The 24,230-nt window shown below is 33.8% G+C and overlaps 1 protein-coding gene and 1 pseudogene across 1 annotated transcript in view; one reads left to right on the top strand and one right to left on the bottom strand.

Annotated features, from left to right (window-relative positions):
- LOC145263655 (26S proteasome regulatory subunit 8) overlaps positions 1-24,230 on the top strand; it is an 85,772-nt gene that overhangs the window by 6,177 nt on the left and 55,365 nt on the right. The window contains exons 2-4 of the mRNA XM_080120528.1: positions 7,864-7,941; positions 13,767-13,836; positions 18,069-18,166. Coding sequence (XP_079976654.1) covers positions 7,864-7,941; positions 13,767-13,836; positions 18,069-18,166 — 246 coding nt within the window. The remainder of the gene's footprint in view (positions 1-7,863; positions 7,942-13,766; positions 13,837-18,068; positions 18,167-24,230) is intronic.
- LOC145264089 (5S ribosomal RNA) lies at positions 3,278-3,394 on the bottom strand (annotated as a pseudogene).

Below are 24,230 nucleotides of genomic sequence, written 5' to 3'. Positions count from 1 at the left end.
TTAACTGTCCTAAAATGCTAGAATGGCCAGGAAATGGTGAATTATTTTACATTAAATTTTTGTGAAACTAACCGCTCCCCCCTCTAATATTGTTTTTGTTAGCTTTGTCTCTGTCAAGTTTTCAGCATGTTCACACATAATTTTCCTTAGCCCTACAATTAATTCAAAGTCCGAATGGCAACCCTCCCCATATTCTCATTGCATAGAAACCCTCTTAAAACTACACATAATCATCTTAAAAAAAAAAAAGCATGCATATTTTCCCATAGAAAAAAAAACAGTTAACTGCCCTAAAATGCTAGAATGACCTGTAATAGGAAATTATTTTACATTCAATTCTAAAATAATTTGTTTATCTTTCATTAAAGTTTTTCATGGTATTTTATACATAATTTCCTAAAAAGGTAGAATCACATTTTGGAGGGGTGGTCAGAAGGAGTTGAGTGGGGTTAAGCAGAAGGTGTTAATTTACAATAATACCAAAGAAATATTGCAATATATTCATTTTTAAATGGTCTTATGTTTAGATTTAAGTTTTTTGTACATAAAGCACATTACAATTCAACTTTGAGTTCTCCAACTTCTTTTCTGTTTATGGATACATGGCATTTTTAAGGAATTGCTGCACATTTATGCACATTTACTGCAGATTATTTGGAAACCATAAACTTTGGGAGATTTTCAATTGCATATTCTGATTCCTTGTACAAAAATACACTTATATGGTAAATTTCATTTCTTAGTCTTGTGTTTTAACAAAGATATGACATTTTTACTGAAAAAGTAGTGTAAATAATGTGACGAAACGCATATGGTCTTAAAGAGGGAAAAATATCCAAACGTGTGAGGCACAAAAATAGCCATAACTTCCTTAATTTTAATCAGATTTTTAAAATTTAAAAAGATTCTTTCTTAGCTCATCAAGCTCTTTCTATGCATACCAATATTGAAATATTTCAAGCTATTTCAATTTTTTCATGTGTATTGCTAACTTACTGTATCGCTTTCGGGTATCCTGTTGCAGATGTCTTCCTGATTCTACTTTCACTTTTTCTCGCTCACATGCCCCTATTCTAAATTCGTAGCAGCGGTTTGACATCAGTGGACTTTTGGCAAATGTGTATTTCAGCGGCGTAAATTAGTTGACAGACAAAAAAATTATTTTTATATAAAACACATTATTAGACCCTGAGGCTGAAATAAAACCTGAAAAAATTTAATTTTTAGTATTTTTTCAACATTTTTTATTAGATTAAATGTACAGCAATTGAGGCCGCCAACTTGTTTTGAAAATTTGGCCTATTTAAGGATTGGCAGATTGGCTTCAAAAAGGCCAATCTGGCAATTCTTCAAGTACTTCTGACGAACTACAAGCATTTGTACCTCCTCGACATGACTACCCCCGACAAACCCGACAAGCAACTAAGTCCCACCCCTTTACAGTAGAGATCCCTAGGTGTAAGGAAGCCTTTTACTCCAATAGTTTCTTCCCCAGGACTGCAAGGCTTTGGAACTCTCTTACGGGATTCTACTTTCCCAACTGTACTGACATGCAGAAGTTCAATTGTAATGTGAACAAACATCTTACTACTCATCTTCCTTCATAATATCCCTGCAACTTATATACCAGATAGTAGCCCCCAACTTCAAAGTGGCATTGTGCCTTGTTGGGTGAAAATTGATTTAAAAAAAAAAACTTCACATTTGCCGAACTTTTTTTCTATCGAAACTGTTATTAACTATGTTTTTTTTTATAATTAACATATTTCAAACTGATTGCACAAATAAAAATAATTGAATTAAAACAAAAATTATTTCGAATCAAGTAAAATTCCATTTTTTTTTTTTTTTATACTTGATTACTAAATTTAAAAAGTTATAGCAAATTACGGTGTCTAACAATTTAATAAACAAAAATATTGTAAAACTGAATTTAACTTAAAAATATTATAAAAAAAAATAGCTTTTTAATTTACTAATCAAGTAAAAAAAAAAAATGAAATTTTTCCTTGATTAAATAATTCGAAATAAAAATAGTATTTGTTTTAATTTATTTATTTATATCAGTTTAAAATATGTTGAACACTATAAAAAAAAAACATTGTTAATGACTGTTTTGGCAGAAAAAAAAGTCCACTGTTGTCTGCCCGCTTCTACAAATTCAGAATAGGGATATGTGAATGAGAAAAAGTGAAAGTAGAATCCGGGAGACATATGTTACAGGAGAACTGAAATATATTTATTTTTAAGCCGTCCTAGTATTAGATTTCGATTTCTTGTACATAAAATGCATTATAATTCCACTTTGAGTTTCATCATTTTTTTAATGGCTACATGAAATTTTGAAGGTATTGCAACATATGTGCATCGACTGCAGATAATTGGGGAAACTATTGATTTATGACGATTTTCAGTGCCATATTCGGATTTCTTGCAGAAAGTGCACCCTGGGTTTACTTTTTCAATCGCTTCCCTCATTTTGTTCTTTAGTCTTTACATTCCATGAGTGATGTTGCTGACAAAGAGGATAGAATTGCTGTTTCTGGGTTAGAATTTATCCATCTAAACCTATTTGGGTTAGTTTTTGCCTCTCTCCCTCTGCATGACTTGTCTAGAACGATTTCCATAAAACAAAGTACACTTATATGGTAAATATCTTCTTTTATCTTGTGCTTTAACAAAGATATATTTTTAATGAAAAAATAGTGTAAAAGAATATGACAAAATGCATATGGTTTTTAAAGAAAAACCGATTGAAATTTGCGAGGCATAAAAAATAGTCAACTTTATTGTTTTTAGTCAGATTTTTAAAAAATTAAAAAAGATCCTTTCTTAGATCAGCAAGCTATGTATGTATTGAGATGTTTTAATCCATTTCAATTTTTCCATGTGTATTGCTATTTTAACGATGTGCATGGAAGAAATGGATAATAGTGATCTTGAATAGAAAAAGAGAATGAATCTTGTTTTGCAATTGATATATTCGTTGCAAACACTCTGTAGGAAAAGTGAAAGCCATCACAAATTTTGCATGGCAAAGATTCAAGTAAATTGTTAGTAAGGAAAAAGAAGCGAAAATTCTTTAGTGATGTGAAAGTGTGGCTTCCTTCAGTCTTGACAGACTATGGATACTCACTGTAATGATGCCTGCTTGTGAAATTTGTGTAGCAAGAGTTGCGCAATCTCCAACCACGCCTCTCCTGAGTCAACATTGTTACGTACCAGTGGCAAGTTGAGGAACAGGACGACTGGAAACAATGTGGAGATAAGCGGAGAGCACATACAGCGCCTAGAATTCCCAAATGGTCACCCATCTGGTACTAGCCAGACTCAACATTGCTTAACTTTGGTGATCTGGCGAGAACCGATGTGTCAATGTGATAATGCCGTATATAAGTAATACATGATCAATTGGGACACAGCTAAAATCTGTTATTTTAAATTTTATGCGGGAGAAAACTCATGAGGTAAAAGAGTTTTTCCTCAAGAGAAAAGTGTGGATGTTGAAGGAACACATCAAACATGAAGTTTCTCGAAACTGTGGGAGAAGTTGAAGGATACACTGAAGGTAACAAATCTGACTTATGGCTGGACCAAAGGGCTCCTAACACATGGTCGTTGAATGAAGAAGTTGAGAAGTGTATCAACGGAAACAATGGAATGAGTAGAGTAAAAGCAGAAAAAAGGGTTTGTCAGAGTTACAATTTTCTTGCGGCTTCTTTTCCCAGTAGCAGTCATACTGCTCTCACCTTCTTCACAGCGGACTCTCTCGTGCACATGATATCGTGATTTAGTGAATAAGCTTATGTATCTGGTGGCAAAGAGGATAACAAGAAATCTACAAAGCCAAATTGGATGTGAAAGATATATTTGTAATTTACGTGTTTTTAGATAATTAATTTTTACTTGTATAAATTGAGTTAAAACAGCATACACTGAAGCTGAATTATTTTGTTCTTTTCACTGACAACAAAAATGTATGCTCTTTTCATAGGCAGCAGCAGCAGAAATTTCTTCAACAGAAGTAAAAGCCTATGAATACACAAAATTCTCAAAGCCAGAAACACTTACCTTAGATTTCTGTGTTGCAGAAACTGCAATTTAAGCATGCTCCGATAAGCATGGTATAAGCTTCAATGGTAATCCTTCCTGATTGAGGTATGTCGATAACTCGTTTAGAGAAATTGCAAGAAAGTGGAAAAGTTCAATAAAGTTTGATTCTTACTTCATACAAGGTTCCTAAATGGAAAATAATTCAAAGATCCCATTTAAGGGAACAAACCGTATAGGATAGAAGTTCCTTTTGAATACCTTTCTGCATATAGGTTGAGCAAGGAAAAATCTTCCCTTAAGAATTGGCTTTTTGTTGAAAGAAAATTAAAGCAGAAATTGACTTCTTTTGACAACGAATTTGGCACCTAATTTCATGCCTGCGCAAACAAAACTTCTGGAAGAAACTCGAACTCTCGTGAACCTTTTCTATAGAACATCCAGCAGCACTTCCAGTTGGCGAATTTCAACATTTTTCACCAACAACAAAACTCAGGCATGAACAACATGGAATCCAAGAAAGGAAAGTCTCTCTTATAAAAAAAAAACAGTCTCCTTTTAATCTGCCATTTTGGACTTCCAACATTGCCTAAATTTGCATAATCACCCTTGCCTCATATCTACCTGCCACTGTTTCCTTACAGCAAGGACACACCAAATGTGCCCGCTTATTTCTATCTCTCTGCACCATTACCACACTGAGCAAGCTAGTTTTCCCAATATAATACAAAAGAATGGCCGGCAGAATGAATATTCAGCATAGCTAAACAGATTGCAAAAACAGAGTGGAATGGTAAAATTGTCGATATAAAAAAGATTACATTCTGTTTCTGTTTGATGTAAACTGGTTTTCTTTTTTGTTGCAAACCCTCTGCTAGTTGGCCGGTTGTGTACAAATCCCTAGAGCGATAGGAACCTTCTATCATGTCTAAAAGTGACACAATGTTCAACAAGCGAGATCGAAGATGCGCCACTGTACAACTCATGCTCTCTACTGATCCAAGTTATGACAACAGGACCATTGCCAGCACTCTCCAAATGAATCGCTGGATTGCCATGAATAACAGGAACCTTGCCATGAATAACAGAAATGTTTCAGAATTTTTGAGACAAGGATTGATAATTTGGCTTATTTGAATTATTATTCTCATCTTGAATATTATTCTCATAACATTTTGGACAATATAACTTTTGAGGTGTCTCATATTAAACTCTGGAATCTATGGAATTTCAAACTGAACCATTTTATTTAATCCACAGTGGTAGCTTGTTCCCATTCTGTCAGCCATAATTGGGTGCAAGTCTTAAGTAATTTTATTCTATTCTTAGTATCACGTGTAAAAATAACATTCAAGATGCATTTTATCTATAACTCTAGAAATCCATGTAAAATTCCATACAGATTTCCCAATTTGATATGATTTATTTAAAGAAAGTTGAACATTATATTGACTGAAATGTTGTGTAAATAACATCCAACATGAAGAAAATAGTTTGAATTATCCAAATACAAATCTTGGTATGAGTTAAAATTTAGTTGTTTTTTTTTGGTATTATTTTAGGTTTTTTTTTTCCGTGATATAAGTATTCTTTGAATTTAAATTGAAATATGAAAGTTTTGTTTTATACTTAGAAACCAAAATACAATGCAGATTTAAAAAAAATAAACTTTTATTTATTATTTAATTGGAATTCATTGAGATGAGTATTTCTTAATTTTATTTATTGCGAACAATTATCCTCATCTTTTATTAATTGTTTCACAACGTTTCGACCAACTATTCCTCTGGCCTTCATCAGGTGGTAACCGTGATGGATAGGAACTCTGAACCTCCTGACTGCATTCACTACAATTACTGCCTTCTGTAGTTGTTGTCGTCTCGCCATGTTTTTGGCCAAGTAAGCCTCTGGCCAGCTTTGGGTAGGATTGAAACCGCTATCTTCAGACAATTTTCACCTGGAACCGTAGAGATTCAACGTCTCTATCAACTGTGCCACGGGCCACGAAGGGCGATCAAGGTTGAATTTTTTTTTTTTTTTTTCCAATTGTGGTGATCCCTGGTGCAAAGGTGGCTGCTAACAGACCCCAGGTGTGGCAGTAGGATTTAGCGCTGGCCCACAAGTCCAAAGAGACCCAGACTTAGCTTCACAAAGAGTGCTACGACTTTGTATCCTTGTCTCACTGGCACCACCTCCTCCCCCAGCCTGAACCTGCAAAACTACTTTCTTTGGTCATACATTGAGAATATCACCCACAACACCAAAGCCAGCCTGATCGTAGTCATCCGCTGAGTATTCGCCAAGCACCTACCGGTGCTTGTGGAAAAGGCATGTTCCCAGTTCCGACCCGTGGAGGTAGTGATTGAGGCTGAAGGCTGCATTGAATAGCTGTCAGCTCTACTACATAATCGAGTTACCTTAATTGATTTTTTGGAAAAAAGTTTTAAAACAAAGCTGTAGTGTTGTTGTCTTTTTTTTTTTTTTTTTTTTTTCAGCAGACACTTTTATCATTCTATCCTGTATAAATATTGTTGGAGAGAAGTGATTTGATATTGCAATGGAGTGCTAGCAACAAATAAATAGGACAAGGTTGCTTGAAAATGCTATTATGAGAGATTGTTAAATATTGAACTTTTCTGGATACAGAAAATCTAGAAGTTGTAGAAGCAATGTCTGTTTCAGCTCTAAGAATTTAGATGAAAAAGTGTAAGTCTGGATGATAACCTTCAGACTTGTTGCGGAAATGTTGATGACTTCAGAACAAACGTTGAAGTGATCACATACTTGACAAACCAAATCATATAAGAGGTCATTCTGAAAGACTGCGATCTTACTATGGTTGTGCATTATTACAAGGATTAAGGAGTTCCATAATTATTGTTGATTTAGAATCATATACATTTTATAAAAGTACAAGTTTTATAGGACAGAAATAAATGGATTAAAATCTCAATATAAGTATATTCGTGTTATCTGAAAATGAGTAAAAAAATCTTATAAACTAATCTGAGGCCTCGAAGTCAACTTGGGGCATAATGTAAAAAAATTTCAATTGTTAACCTTTTAAAAACCTCTTAGTCATCCAGAAACAGTGAGATTTGTAATACTTCTCTATTGAGCTAAGACTTTTAGAGGTTGGAAAAATGTTGAAATTCTTGTGAGCCTGTCTCTGCTCTATCGTTATTTGCATGGCAGGTGCTTGCCTGACCTATGATCCCTCCCTGCTTGTTTGACCTATGATCCCTCCCTGCTAAACTTTCAGAGAAAACTCTACTACCACTATCAACAATTTTCCCCACTCTATCTGTACTGAAATCAAACTGCAGCTTCGATGGACAAAGCTTCTTTCCTAGAACTGTCTGCCTGTGTGCTTCCCAGTTGACTACAATATGGTAGCCTTCAAGTCTAATGTAAATGAGTTCTTGTTGAGCCGGCCCCCCTTAAATAATTCAAATTCTATCCAATCTATGCCATTAACAATTACGACACTACCACCATAACCACCACTACCACCACTAACTCTTATCCTCGAGTGATCTTTAGGCTTTGATAAGTGGTGATTTCCTTGTAAAAAAAAAAGTTAACATTGTGACATTTTTTATATTGTAAAGTTTCAGAAAAAACATCTTTTCATAATTTTAGAAGCTGTTAAACTAAAGAAAAGTTATTGCATTTCATTTTTGCTTGGGATATAACTTGAAAAGTCATTCATTGTAGCCTCAGGTTTAGACTGTTAAAATGCAATTAACAGTATATATTACAAAAAAATTATGTATCTATATATAAATCCAATTACCTGTGTCTTCTTTTCAGAAAATGGATATTGATGAAGTGGCTGCCAATCAAGATGGTATAAAGTCTTACTATATAAGTAAAACTGAGGAGTATCAAGTAAGTGACCACGTCTATTTAAAGTTGTTGATTTTCAAGTTTGGTTTTTGAATATCAAATATATCTGTGTGAAGAAAGCTGATGGTAAATACTGTCGTTAAAAACTAGATTTCTAAGCAATTAGTTTTAAAGATTGTTTCATTAAAAACATTAGAAAATCTTTGTTTTTTAAACATTTTTATATAAATGTATATATCTTTAAAACTACGTCCGTATCAACAGTAACACTAATTCTGGATATATGGTTAAAATTTAGGTTGAAAATACCCATAATATTGTTTAAAAGAATGATTATTGATTTTCTGTTGTGCCTGAGTTTATTTTTTATTTTTGCATAGTTTGTATAAAAATAAATGTCTTTGAAACTACAAGGGTTGAACCTCCGAAAATTGTTGATTCCTACTCTAGCCCTGTTTCAAAATTGTTAAGATGAGGATTGATAATTTGAGTTATTCAAACTCCTATTCTCATCTTGAATATTATTCTCATAACATTTTGGACAATATAACTTTTGAGGTGTCTCATATTAAACTCTGGAATCTATGGAATTTCAAACTGAACCATTTTATTTAATCCACAGTGGTAGCTTGTTCCCATTCTGTCAGCCATAATTGGGTGCAAGTCTTAAGTAATTTTATCCTATTCTTAGTATCACGTGTAAAAATAACATTCAAGATGCATTTTATCTATAACTCTAGAAATCCATGTAAAATTCCATACAGATTTCCCAATTTGATATGATCTATTTAAAGAAAGTTGAACATTACATTGACTGAAATGTTGTGCAAATAACATCCAACAAGAAGAAAATAGTTTGAATTATCCAAATACAAATCTTGGTATGAGTTTTTTTTTTTTTTTGTATTATTTTAGGGGTTTTTTTTTCCCGTGATATAAGTGTTCTTTGAATTTAAATTGAAATATGAAAGTTTTGTTTTATACTTAGAAACCAAAATACAATGCAGATTTTTAAAAAATAAACTTTTATTTGTTTAAAATAAAATTTTTGACTATCACAGCGTCGTCTTCAGGATTTTAAACAGTTAAGTTTTTTCTTCTTTCTTTTCCCACTCATGTCATGATGCCATTATAAAGAGAGAAGTAAAGTGTGTGTCACTAGATGGTAATCATATTCAAATGCTCTAAATAAAAATTTGCAATAATACATTTTGTTCATGCCAGCACATATTTCCTCTCTTGAACATTGGAATAACATTACTGTATAACAACACATGGACTTTACTCTTCTCTTCAGAATGTCATCAGACCATGGGGGAGGGGCGGTTTAGAAAAACTAAACTGTTCAAAATCATGAAGAAACTACGATCATCAAAAATTTTTTAAAATGTTTATTTAAAAAAAAGATCTGCATTGTATATTGATTTCCAAGTTGGATATATTTAGGTGATTGAAAATTCCATCTGCGTAACTTTGTGTTAATTATTAGTTGAAAATAAAAAATGGTGCATAGGTGAAATCTGTCACAATATATTACTTCTGCCTAGAATTTCTATGTAAGTACAGCTGATTTGTATTTTAACATATCTTTAAAATTTTTAGTCATGCAAACTAACAATTTTAAGAAATTGAAATGGTTGGCATAAGTCATGCGAAGGACTAGCATTGAAAACTTGTATAGTTATTTGTAAGAGTTGCTCTGGTGCCACTGAGTAAAGTAACGATTTTTTTCAGCAATATTTTTTATTGGATATGTTATGATGATTTTTTATTTATTTTATTTAATTTCAATAAATTATACTCTGTTAAACATTAAATATTTAAAAAAAACAAACATGTTCACTAGTCTGTATTTCTGAACAAAAAATATTTTCGTTAATAAAGTACACAAAAAATTCTGTAAATATTGTAAAAAAAACATTTAATTTTGTAAAAGCAATATAAACTAATTTAAAAGCTATATTTTCATTAATACAAGTATTTTATTTTCAAACACAAAGGATAATACTAATATTTATTATAAAAATACAATTCTAAATTTGCAATGACAATTTTTTTTTTTTTATCAACCTAAAATACACAGATGAGAAATTTCAATACATTTTTTATTTTCAAACTAATTCTTAATAGGGACAGGAAGATCGAGCAAATTTCTCAGAAAGTTAACATCAACTTTAACTTGCAGAAATGTTTAGTCGGCTAATATTCATAGGTTGTACGTTAAAAAAGCTAATATATATGTAGTAATAAAATTATAAATGAACTTTACATCCATGTATTTCTTGCGTCAACATTGATAATATTAACATTCAATTGAATTATAATATTTATATTTCGCTCAATGTTACCCTTTACTTGACATCCTTTCGATGTTGGGAGCATAATAGTCAAACTCTGAAACTGAACCCTTTATTTAATCCACAAAAGTGGATTATTCTCATTCCATCAGTACAAGTACAAGCGTCTTTTATTCTTTTTTTCATTGTTATTGATCTGCTCCTATCAAAAATAATGGACTTACTCAGAGACAATAAATATAGTTGCATTAAACATTGATTCGTGGCAGTTATGACTGCCAGAATGAAAATGAGTGCATATTTTAGTTGCATACTTTCGCTAAAACACTTTTTGTCAAACCACTCTGTTTGCCTTGATTATTACTCCCCTTCAAGGCGACTCTAATTATTATTTTCCTGTAATGAAGACTGAAGCATCACATGAAAATATGACGTAACAGTTACAAATATTGCTTACAATCAGTTCTAAGTGTGAATCTTCTGAATGAGTTATCAGGTTAAAATTCAAGTGAAATTCAAAATTAGTCGTTTTATGTTTGAAATTGCAACATGAAAAAATTTAAATGGCTTAAAATATTTCAATATTGGTATATATAGAAAGAGCTTGATAAGCTAAGAAAGAATCTTTTTAAATTTTTAAAATCCAATTAAAATCAAGGAAGTTATGACTATTTTTATCCCCTGCGTGTTTGGATATTTTCCCCTCTTTAAGACCATATGCGTTTTGTTACATATTTTGCACTACTTTTTCAGTAAAAATGTTATATCTTTGTTAAAACACAAGACTAAGCAATGAAATTTACCATATAAGTGTATTTTTGTGCAAGGAATCTGAATATGCTACTGAAAATCTCCAGAAATGAATGGTTTCCAAATAATCTGCAGTAAATTCACATAATCATGCTGCGATTACTTAAAAATGCCATGTATTCATTAAAAGAAAAGAAGTTAGAAAACTCAAAGTTGAATTGTAATGCATTTTATGTGCCAAAAACTGAAATCGAAATCTAGGATTGGTTAAAAATGAATATATTGCAATATTTCTTTGGTATTATCATAGATTAATACCTTCTATTACCCCTCCCCATCTGACCACCTTTCCAAAATATGTGATTCTACCTTTATAGACAAGTGCATGTGAACAACTTGAAAAACTTTAATAAAAGATAAACAAAAATTATTTTAGAATTTAATGTAAAATGATTTCCCATTTTGAATCATTCGAGTGTTTTAGAGCAGTTACACCCCCCTTTCCTATTTTTTCGATTATGCGTGGTTTTAAGAGGGTCTTTGTGCAATTATGAGAAGATAGGGAGGTTGCCACTCTGACTTTGGGTTAATCATGTGCACTTTTCTTTTAAGCGTTTTTATTTATTTTTTTTTTTACGCTTATGAGCTCACAGAGGAAGTTTGTTTAGTGGGGAGCTCTGTCACTTGTACTTAGCGTTATTGTTAAGGCTAAAGGTTTTTGGAGGAGGTTTACCACTCATACCTAGGATTAGACATAGAATTAAGCGAGTTTTTTTTTTTTTTTTTACGAGGGTGTTTTATACCCATTGTGAAACTTTACAAGAATTATGACAAGCAAAATGTTATTTAAAAAAGTGACATCCCTCTAACAGAAAACATGATGCTTGGTAAAATATCAAGTATTTTTGTCCCACCTATTCAAATATAAAATAAGAAACAAGTTTTTGCTAAAGCTGACAAATTGTTAAAAATTTGGAATTAATGTTATTTTGATTTTTAATTACATTTCATGTCTTTTTCTACAGTTTTTATTTTTTAACTGAGCACCTCCTCCTACAAATATTTAAATATTGATTATTTTTTTATTTTATTTATTTTTTTAAATAATCAGGTAGATTAGTTTCCATTTGATAATAATTCACTGAAAACATTTTTTAAAGGACGAAAATTAGAAGTGTGACCGTTCGTACACGTGAACCAAAACAACGTATTTCACATCTTCGCTTGTTCAAATATTTAAAAATTTAATACTACCCAATTTTTAAAAATATTTGTATGGTTGATAACAAAATAGCTCTAACTAAACATGTAAGAAATTTTTTTTATAACCAGATTTTCAATTAAAAAAAATCGATCTGTAATAAAAATGAACAACAAAAACAAAACGTCTGTTTACGCCATGTTTATCGCTGATGATGCTATTTCTAATACTACAGAAGTTTTGATTCAAATTAATAACAAGTTTTTTTCGAATATTATGTTTTTAAATTGCTACGTACCACTAGAGAAAACACTGTCCAATCATCTTTTTAACGAATAAACATAGTAAAAAGATTGTTTTAGTGAGTGTCCGAAGAAAATTAAAAAAAATTTTTTCCATACATGTCATTTTGAAATCTTTTTTAACACAACTAAAAAAACGAGTTGTCAAATGAATTTCGGACACTCGAAATTATTAAAAATGACATCTCTTTTAGCTAATTTCCAAATTTCATTAAAAATGTAACAGAAACACTGTATGAATGTTTACAAATCGGGTGGGGGTGGAGGGGTCGTTACAAAATCTTACCGAAAATGCTGTTTTATGATGTTCACATTTTTATCACTTTATGTGCTTAAAACTCTAAAAATATATAATGGATGTTATTATTTACAAATTTATTTGAAAGTATATTCATTTCTGAACAAAACGGTGGTATTTTGAAGACTTAAAGTGCTTTGGTTTTTAAAATATAACTATTTTAGCAGAAACCCCTTGAAATCTGATTCTCCAAAGCTTTTTATTGGCCATGTGTATCGCTAGAATAAGAAAAACCACCTACATTTTGCTTTTATGGATTCAGAGAGAGCTTTTGATAGTGTGAAAAGATGTTTTTTAGTGAACATTATATCAAACTAGGGGCAAATGACTAACCACTTAAAGGTTGTTCAAGCAATCTACAGAAATGGCCAAAGTAGTGTTACAATTAACAACACATTTGGTGAAAGCATTGAAGTGAGAATCCATCCATTGCCTTTCGTCTGTGTCTCCAAGGCATTGTCCAAGGAGTCTACTGCTCTGAACACAATGACTTCTGCCAGCTGTGCCAAGTGACTGTCCATGCTGCAAGGGCTGATCGAAATACCCACTGGATAAAAATTGACAAAGATGTGGAGCATGTATCATCTGTGTAGGACACGAGGTAGCTTTACAGTATTTTCCAGTCCAGCACCAAACTGTTCCAGGGAAGCAGTGAGGTGATCCTAAATCAACAAGGAGAATCCATTTCCAATCTCGATTAGTCCATAAACAATAGAGCGACCACTTTGCCAAGCTGCTCAACCATGAAAACAACACCACACAACTGAATCTGATCAACACCCCAATTACATATGACTGTGACAGCTCTACCCCATTTGGTATATTTTATATTATTTTATTGTTTACTTAAAAAATAATGATCTTTTAAATGTCACTCAGCCACTGAAATTTCAACATTATTTTCAATAAGCACATCACTAACTGACTCTTAACTTTCTGAGATGTTTATTCTATTTTTTTTTTTAGTAACATTTTTAATTTTTTGTTTTCTTTAAAATTTCAACTTTTTTCTATTGCAGCTGATCGTTACAGAGAAGACTCAAAATTTACGCCGTTTAGAAGCTCAACGGAATGAGTTGAATGCAAAAGGTGAGTCAATTGCCCGTCTCGTGTAAAATAGCACACTTAAGATTATGTTAATGTGTATATTTTAGAGCAGGAGTTTATGCATAGATATGTCACCCAGATAATGTTTAGTTCAAATAACCACGTGCGGAGATGTAATTTTATGTTCCAAATTCAGTAATCCCAAGTTTATACCTGCTTTTCTTTGATATTAGCTGGAATTTCATGAAAACTAAAAGATTTGAGGGTGAAATAATATAAGGAATAATTTTTATTTAAATTGTTGGCCTTCAGAAAAGTGAGAATTTAGCTGGTTATGCTAAAAGAGGGCTGGACTGACAGTAGGGTTTTGAACTTGAATGGAGGTGGTTACTATAAGAAATTCAATTTTGTTACTGCTAACCAAATGAGATGAATTTTTTAATATTAGTTTTCAGTATGATAGAAAGTAAACTATGGATTGTTTCAAGAAATCTTAACTATTAATGAAAGTTGTTAAAAAACGATTGTTTCAAGAAATCTTAACTATTAATGAAAGTTGTTAAAAAACGATTGTTTCAAGAAATCTTAACTATTAATAAAAGTTGTTAAAAAACGATTGTTTCAAGAAATCTTAACTATTAATGAAAGTTGTTAAAAAACGATTGTTTCAAGAAATCTTAACTATTAATAAAAGTTGTTAAAAACGATTGTTTCAAGAAATCTTAACTATTAATAAAAGTTGTTAAAAAACGATTGTTTCAAGAAATCTTAACTATTAATGAAAGTTGTTAAAAACGATTGTTTCAAGAAATCTTAACTATTAATAAAAGTTGTTAAAAAACGATTGTTTCAAGAAATCTTAACTATTAATGAAAGTTGTTAAAAAACGATTGTTTCAAGAAATCTTAACTATTAATGAAAGTTGTTAAAAAACGATTGTTTCAAGAAATCTTAACTATTAATGAAAGTTGTTAAAAAACGATTGTTTCAAGAAATCTTAACTATTAATAAAAGTTGTTAAAAACGATTGTTTCAAGAAATCTTAACTATTAATAAAAGTTGTTAAAAAACGATTGTTTCAAGAAATCTTAACTATTAATGAAAGTTGTTAAAAACGATTGTTTCAAGAAATCTTAACTATTAATAAAAGTTGTTAAAAAACGATTGTTTCAAGAAATCTTAACTATTAATGAAAGTTGTTAAAAACGATTGTTTCAAGAAATCTTAACTATTAATGAAAGTTGTTAAAAAACGATTGTTTCAAGAAATCTTAACTATTAATGAAAGTTGTTAAAAAACGATTGTTTCAAGAAATCTTAACTATTAATGAAATTTGTTAATCTAATATATAAAAGGCAAAATGGGTGCGCGCATTTGTACATGTCCGTGAAAGTTTTTTGCGTCACAGTTAGAATCCGGGAGAAGTTTTCTTATACTTCCTAGATTGTAATATTTGAGATTTGCAAACGAACATTGCCTCTATCTTTTATTTCAAACGAGTTTAAAAAATTCCCTCATTTCGAGTGTTTGCCTTTTTTTGTATAAATAAAGCAAAACTACTTGAATGCAAACATGCAAACGCCTGGCCTTCGATACAGACTCAATATGAAGGGTTTGCTTGGCCTTCGAGCCAGGTAATATCTGTTCTGTAATTTGTCCTTGGTCAATGTAGGGAAACCCTTCATACTGAGACAATTACTATTTATTTAGATACTGCCAGAGTATCCCCTTTTTGGGGGAGCTGATCTTCCCCCATGTAAAAAACGACCTTATGTCTAATTTGCTTTCGTGAGGAAGCAAATAAATACCCAGACAGAAAGTAGGAAGCTTAACTGGCCTCAAGCCAGGTTTTAAAGCAACATTCATTTCTGCGCGAGCGTGGTGGCTCCTTTGATTCTTAACTTAATTATCAACTCATTGAATTTAATATCCTCTTTGGCCTAATGAAGACAATATTTAATATCCTCTTTGGCAAGGAAGACTAATTACCCTACGTTTTCGAGTTCGATCCCACCTCTCTATCTTTTAAAAAAATTTTTTGTTTTACACATTCTTTTCCTCCTTCGCTGTTCGGGTTCAAGCCTGCCTGCTTACTACCACTTTTTTTTGCTCAACATACACCGCCAAACACTTTGGCAACACTGGGTACCTAAGTTAGTTCCTAAAAAGTGTTGCCCTTTCATTTGAGTTAATGCTTTTATTCAAACTAATCAGATAATTCATGGGAATAAAAGATGCATTAGCATGGCTGTACACCATAATCAAACACTGAGCATTTCTGCACAGCACATTTTTTTTTTATACAAAGGAGTCACCATGTATCAAGGCCCGAAGGCCACTCAAGGATAAGGGTTAATAAGTATACAGTAGTCAATGGAAGTGTGTAGTAATTGTTAGTAGTGGAAAATTGGTAAATTGGATTACTAATGGAGATGGCTCCTCAAGAACTTGTTTACATTGGACTTGAAGGTGACCATATTGTAGTCAGTTGGAAAGCAGGAAAACGCAACAGAGTTCCACAGGCGTGCAGTTCTAAGAAAGAAGCTTTGTTCATAGAATCTACGTTCAGGTTTAGGCACAGATAAAGAGTGGGGGAAATTATTGAGCGAGGTTTCAGCTAAATAAGTATTTTTTGTGAAAGTCGAGTCAGGGGAGATCATAGATTGGAGTTGAGATGAGTACTTGCCATGAAAATAACGATAAAGCAGCATCTCTTCTGTAGGAAAGAGGTTGCAAAGAAGAGAAAAGGACATTCCTCACAAAGCTACAAAGTCTATTTTGAACTCTGTCAAGGCAGGATAAGCAGCTTCTAGCAGCTCCTGCCTAAATGTGACAACAGCACTCCATCCTTAGATGTACTTGGCTCTTATACAGGTAGAGAATTGCATCATCAGTGAGATATCTATTGGAGTGGTAGAACGATCCCAATATTTTTCTAGCGACCTTGGCAATGGATTTGATGTATGTGTTCCATCTCAGATCAGGAGTAAAGGTCAGACCCAGAAGCTTGTCAAAACATGGAGCCTCCCTAAGACATTAATTTCAATTGATGCCAGACGGGGATCAGAGCGTTGATGATGTAAAGATAGAAGCCTGGTTTTAGATACATTAAAATTAACCAGCCATCTCTTTCCCCATTGCACCACATGATCAAGATCAGAGGAGAGAGAATCAGAGAGAACTTGGTTGTTTACGGTCTTTGAAGTCTTGCCATAGATGGTAGTGATGTCTACGAATGATCTTAGGATGTGATTTGAGAGATCTTTGATATAGATCAGAGAGTTGGGCCCAGGATGGACCCTTGAAGGACTCCAGCCTTAATACTGTAAGCTCCTGATTTCTGCCCATCAACCACTACTCTTATGAACCTACCAGAGAGAAATGATTTAATAATTGAAAAGACATTTCCAGCTATACCGTAGCTGGAGATTTCATGGAGTAGACCTTTATGCGATACTCTATCAAAGGACTTTGATACGTCAAGAGCAATTGCCCTAGCAAGAAGCCTCTGTAGAGAGATTCGCTAATCCTATGAGATATAACTGTTAACATATCTGCTGTAGATCAAGCAGAACAGAAACCATATTGCATGTCACTGAGGAATAAACAACAACGAACCCAGACTTCAGTTGAATGCTATGTCTATTACATTAATATAACATTGCTATGTCTATTACATTAATATAACATTGCTATGTCTATTACATTAATATAACATTGCTATGTCTATTACATTAATATAACATTGGTATGTCTATTACATTAATATAACATTGGTATGTCTATTACATTAATATAACATTGGTATGTCTATTACATTAATATAACATTGGTATGTCTATTACATTAATATAACATTGGTATGTCTATTACAGCTGACTGCAGTTATAACCTGCCATACCGCACTTCCATTATCAACAATGCATCATTCCCAAATATCAATACATCAAATTTTCATTTGTCAACTGTATCACAGAAAAAAAATTATTTTCTGATATAAAAATTGTAAACTCTACACACTTGCTCTTCAAATATATCAATTATTGATCGATATCAAAGTATTTTTGTTATTATTGATCAATATCAAAGTATTTTTGTTATTATTGATCGATATCATATGAAAATATTTTTGTTTGAACAAAATGTCATAATTTGAAGACTTAGGAGCTTTGATTTAAAAATGACTTTTTGTAAAACCTCTGAAATCTGTAACTTGCAATCAATATACTTTTAAACGTTGCTAGACATTTTATGTTTCTTTCCCTTTTTTTCAGTGCGCATGTTACGAGAAGAACTTCAGCTTCTTCAGGAACAAGGCTCTTATGTGGGTGAAGTTGTAAAGCCAATGGACAAAAAAAAAGTTTTAGTCAAGGTAAGTTCTAAATATGAGATGGAAGATATTTAAAAAAAAAATTTTTTGTTTATATTTCAATTAGGAAATGCAGTTCTATTTTATAACCCCCACTTTAATTTTTTTTTGCTTTGCCTTAGAGTCTGTATCAAGTGATTCCTTGCTTACGAATCTAACATGAAGGTTATCATTTTGCGATTTTACTATTAAAGAAAAATGAGTCAAACATAAGAAAAGAAAGTGTTCCATTAAGTTAAAATAAAAAAACAATATTTACTTTTTTAAAAGCATAAATGCTTTTTTATTTGAAGAGTAAATGTTTACCAAACCCTGACAATGAAAAATAAAAATATCAACAAAATTATTTCTCCAAATGTTGCTCATTAATTTGAAAAAAAACCTACAAAAAACGTTTTTACATAGATTTTTACAGCATGCTAGCTTGTCTAAATTAAAACTAGTTGCTTCTGGTTCTTGACATGAGAATCCCAGTTTGTTCGAATCACATTACATGTCACACAGAATCATGAGGAGCCATTTGTCATGCTTTGTTGTGCCTTATTTTGTTATAGAAAAACCCACCGTTTTGTATGTGTAATGTGCATCCAGGAGACAAGCGCCCGCGTGTTTGTGTGTTGTGTGGGTGCGTAAGAGAGACGGACGAAAAGGAAAGACTTACCTCGGGGCCGGCGCGGCGTCGCCGACCGAAAATAGAGAAAGAAGGATCAAGATGGCGGCCGCCGTCTTTTGTAAAGGATGATATCTCGCAAAGTCACATGAATTTTCGCAATATGCAAATTTAGCCGGCCTGCAACGGCCATAAAAGCGGGTGATTGAAAGACGTTGGGAGAGGGATGATTGACTTGGTCGGAAATCGTGTTGCTGTTGCTTCCTGTGCCGTGTGAGTGTGAGCATATCTTACCGTTGTTGGGACCGTTCTGAGTAACCGTTTGCGTCCGTCTAGGTACCTTGCTAGTTGGATTCCGTGCAGAACCGGTGTTTACTGGTTATTGAATTGCTTTACGTTGCTGCAACATTACACATCTACAGAGGGCACAGTACATTTAAAGGATTTTCCTTATACATCTACAGAGGGCGCAGTAATTTTAAAGGACTTTTCTTACACATTTTCTACAGTATGTGTTTTATTGTTGTAGTAGTTGTTGGAAGAATAGACAATAATGAAGAAATGGTTAAGTATGAAGATATGTTTATGGCAATTAAGCTACACAGAGGTGTTTGTGTTTCATTCTCACAGGGAATTGTCCGGTTAAGTGTCTGACGATTCCCTGCAGGGGATGAAACACTGACGCCTTTATCTAGTTTAACTACTATAAACATATCTTCATACCTTACTACGTAGTCTACTCATGTACTGTTAAAGTAAATACTGAAAATCTCTACACAATCACTTTATATATGAATGAAATAAAATGTTTTTATCTCGTGTTGAAACCATTGCAGATCAGACTTATTTGGAGCTTATTGTATATATTTGATAGTAATGAATTTAATTGAACAGCAGAATAAACCTTGTTAATTGGACAGTAGAAACTTGCTACAAAGCAAATGGACAACAGATGTTTGTGATAAATAGCTTAATAGATTTTTTTTTACCATTTTCACCTGAAACAAGGCACAGTGCCACTTTGATGTAAGGGGCTACTATCGGAGACATAAGGGATACTATGTAGGGAGTTGAGCACCAAGATGTCTGTTCACATTACAGTTGAACTTCTGCTTGTCAGTAAAGTTGGAAAAGCAGGAACCCGAAAGGGAGTTCCAAAGTCTAGCAATTCTGAGGAAGAAGCTATTAGAGTAGAAGGCTTTCTTACATCTGTATAGGGGTGGGATTTTGCTGCTTGAGTTTGTTGGAGGTATTTACTTCGAGGAGGTACAAGGGCTTGTAGTTGGTCGGAGCATCCATCATTAAAATACTTGTAGAACAGGCAGAGGGATGCAACGTTTCGTCGATGCGACAACAGAGACCGAAGCTTAGATGATAGTTCAGGATATATCAGATTGGCGACTCTCTTTTGAACCCTGTGCAAGAGCGAGAGACTAGTAACAGATGCACTAGCCCAAATGTGACAACAATACTCTATACATGGGTGAATGATGGCCTTGTAGAAAGGTACATGATACTTTCAGGCGTAAATAACTTTCTAGCATGTTAGAGAGAGCTCACCTTCCTCACTGTGGCTCTGGCAATGCTCTCAATGTGTCTGTTCCAACTTATTTTCTCTGTAAACGTTAAGCCGAGGAGTTTGAAAGAAATACTTTCAGGTAATGTATCTTTAGCTATTGCTAGTTGAGAAGGTTTCTTGTAATTATTGAAGAAAATGAGCTTCTGCCATATCCTTATATTTCTGTTCATATGTTTTCCCTTTGTGTCTGTTATAGAGCATAGTGTCATCAGCAAATATACCCATCTCAGTATGGTGTCATCAGCAAATATACCCATCTCAGTGTGGTGTCATCAGCAGATATACCCATCTCAGTATGGTGTCATCAGCAGATATACCCATCTCAGTGTGGTGTCATCAGCAGATATACCCATCTCAGTGTGGTGTCATCAGCAGATATACCCATCTCAGTGTCGTGTCATCAGCAAATATACCTATCTCAGAGACAATTTTTTATCTAGGAGGTCATTTATAAATATTAGGTCCAGGGATAGACCCCTTAGGTACATCTGCAGTTAGATCATATTATTTAGATGTACGACCGTCGAAGGCAACCTGGATTTTTCTCTTATTTAAGAAAAATTTAATTATGTTAAGTATAGGTCCAGTGATACCGTATAATCTGATTTTCCTGAGAACACCATTGTGCCATACCCTGTCAAAAGGCTTAGATATATCTAGTTACATCTCTACCCTCCCCTGCTTTGTCTAGTGTATATATATGTTCAGAGATTACAGCTAAAATATCTGCTGTAGAACAGGCTTACCTAAATCCATATTGTTAGTCAGTCAGAACTTTAGCAGCTGTAAGGTGAAAAGCTTGGATAAATTATGGACTAAATATTTTGGCGAAAAGCGGGAGGAGGCTAATGAGGCGATAATTTAATGGGTCAGTTCTTTTGCCAGAATTCTTGTAAACCAGAGAAGCAGTTTTCCAGCTGTCGGGAAAGTAAAATTTGTTAAAGCATTTGTAGTAAAGTTTGGAGAGGACTGGAGCTACCTTAGTGGAGCATTTTTTTTTTTTAATAGAACAGCCGGAATGATATCGGGTCCACATGCTTTTGAGGTGTCTAGGTTTTTTATGATATCATGCACCTGAGAAAGAGTGAGTGTCAGGTCATCTAGTGTGGCGTCTGTCCGCAAAGGAAAGTCAGGAGGGAATGATTTACTGGGTCCAAAGTAGAGTTTGAGGCAAACCAACTGGCAAGCATGTTAGCTTTCTTGATTGTCGTACAAACAACCTCATGATTGTTGAATAGTGGGGGAATCGTTGATTGCCCATTATTTACTACCCTGTTGTGGATTTTCCAGAAGTCATGGTTTCCTAAATTTTGTGCTTCGATGCGTTTTCTAATGGTTTTGGTATATTCTCTCTTAGCTGTCGCTACTTCTTTCTTACACTTACTTCTAGCGTATGTCGGTTAAATCTGCGGTATGCATGCTGCTTTTGAGCAATGGCAGCTGCACAAGTAGAAGTAAACCATTGGGGAGAGTGAAGTGTGCTATAGAATTTCCGTGTGGGGACATGTGCTTTAATTGCTGTTTTGAACCATTCAGTGGTCTCATTTGTATATTATTCAATGAGAAGAGAAAATATATTTTCCCATAGGGCATGTCTGATGAGATCTTTGATGGCTTCCCAGGCAGCCTTCTTATTTTGGTTTTTGGGTTGAGAATTTAGGACATTATCACAGCGTGATCAGCATTCCCAAGTTGGCTATGGGCATTCGTTACACAATACAATCATCGGGAACTGTGGTCAGAAATAGATCTAGAAGTGAGGCTTGTTGATCTTGCTGGTCTGAGAAATGTGTTGAAAACGTAACTGTCTGTGATAGAGAATGAGATATAGAGAAGCTATGAGTTGTGCTACCAGCTACGTCTGTGTAAGTAGAGAATCCAAGCCAATTACTGTGGTGGACATTGAAGTCACCAAATACATGTACTTGTGCGCTAGTATTGAGGGAGAGTGTTGTATCTATGCTGTCTGAGACTTGGTTGATTAGCGTACAATCCTGGGTTGAAGGAGAGCAGTAGAGAAAATATAAGTAGCTAATGTTATGTTGCATGTTAAGTCTAAAGCACATAAAGGCCTGGTCGTCTGATTCTAGTTTTGTTTCTCTAGTCAAGTGGAGGGTGTTTCGAATATAGACTCCAAGTCTGTGCATATATCTGTCTAAGTCCTTACGGCAAAGTGGGAGATAACCAGGTATATTAAAGTGGTTGGAGAAGATAATGGAGTGTAGGTTAGTTTCACTTAACACTAAGATATCCGGGGTGTTTGCTAGGAAAAATAATTCAACATCTATATTAGTTCTAAGCCCGTGGATATTCATGAATGCAAGCTTCAAGGGAGGAGGCAAATTGGTTTTGTTTGAGTTTAGGTCTGGTTTAATCGTAATTTTTGATTGAACTGCCATTTTATTTCATTTAAGAGTTTCAGTTTTAGGGTTAGAGTTGGTGGACAAAGTGGTTGTGCAGAATACCAAACATACAACACAAGTAGACCATCAGCTGACTCCTCATCTAAAGGATTGTGACCTCGGGAAAGCCCACTAGAGATGGGTGCAGAGTCCCTTTCCATGTGCACCATGACACTACAACCATCCCAATATTATACAACTGATGATGGAGTAGCTGCTCTAAGCACTACCAAAGAGTTAGGAATCTTGTGCTATCAGTCGGAAACAGCAGCCAGAAACTGTCAATCCGGAGACCTCAACCCATCAGACAAAAATCAACCCAATGCAATTGCATTGGCATATATGGCACTCAAGTAACCTCCTAGTACCCAGTTTTAGGGGATAGAATGTGGCAGAAGTGGGGAACAGTGTTCATTGCCCTAGTCAGGAAACAAGGTCGACCACTGGGTGTTTCTGTCGAGTCCCTGTGATCGTACTTCTGCACCTGGTTAATAGGCAAAGAAGGAGTATGAATGCTGAGCAATACAGAAAAACAGAACCTATCTACTCCTTAAACAGTTTAGGTTTGCAAATCGATAATTTGTTTGAGTCACCAGCTCTAGGGAGGTCGTCGTCCAGGACTGAAGAAGCCTCCCTCCCCTAGATTTAGCTTCAGAGTTTTCCTTCTTCTAGACGGATAACCTGAAAAGATTTACGGGTCCATCAGCACCGAGAGGGTTAGCCCCCCCATCTGGATCCTAAACCAGGTATTTTTGTGACCCCCAAATGGGTTGTATGTAATCATGCTTTGATTAATGGTCTATTTCCTTTCAGCCTCCAGGTAATTTTTGATCATCAGGAGAGAATGTGCTTTCCTCTCTATGGATTTTTTTTTGTACCCCCCTTTATGTGAGCCCACATTATCTGAACTGCATTTCAATTGGCTCAAACTGTTTGATAAAATTTATAATTGTAAGATAACAAAGTTTACACGCATGACATTTTTAAACCATTTGAATGAATAAATGTGAAAGTTTGCCTGTTGCTCACACTAATTAGTAAAGTCAAAATCCTCTATTGCAAGTTAATTTCACTCCCCATCGTTTTTATCTACTGCTTACATATATGCAATATCAGTTGGAAGGTTAACTAAATTGCATATTAGTTTTTGAAAATTTTAGTTTTATGTTTGTTTTTTTTATAATTTAACTAACAAGGCTATCTGGTGTTGCTCAGGACTGTATAGAACAAAGAAAATAATGAAATTGCGTCTGAACATACCTATTATTCTTAGGATATTGGATTTTTGATGACTATCATTTGCTATCCCGAGAAAAAGAATATTTTACCTACCCTAGGACGGGTATTAGGCAAGACATATATGAAATAATTGACTATGACTTTTAGCGAAATTATGTCATTCTCGGGAGATGACTTTGCAGGTTTTCCAAATTAATACATAAATACATTGTTATGGTTAGAATTAGGCAACCCTTG

Source organism: Euprymna scolopes, chromosome 39, assembly GCF_053919585.1.
Source record: "Euprymna scolopes isolate OS-2025 chromosome 39, ASM5391958v1, whole genome shotgun sequence".
Classification (NCBI taxonomy): domain Eukaryota; kingdom Metazoa; phylum Mollusca; class Cephalopoda; order Sepiida; family Sepiolidae; genus Euprymna; species Euprymna scolopes.
The sequence above is the reverse complement of the archived record's forward strand: the minus strand, read 5'-3'. Positions and strand labels throughout refer to the sequence as shown.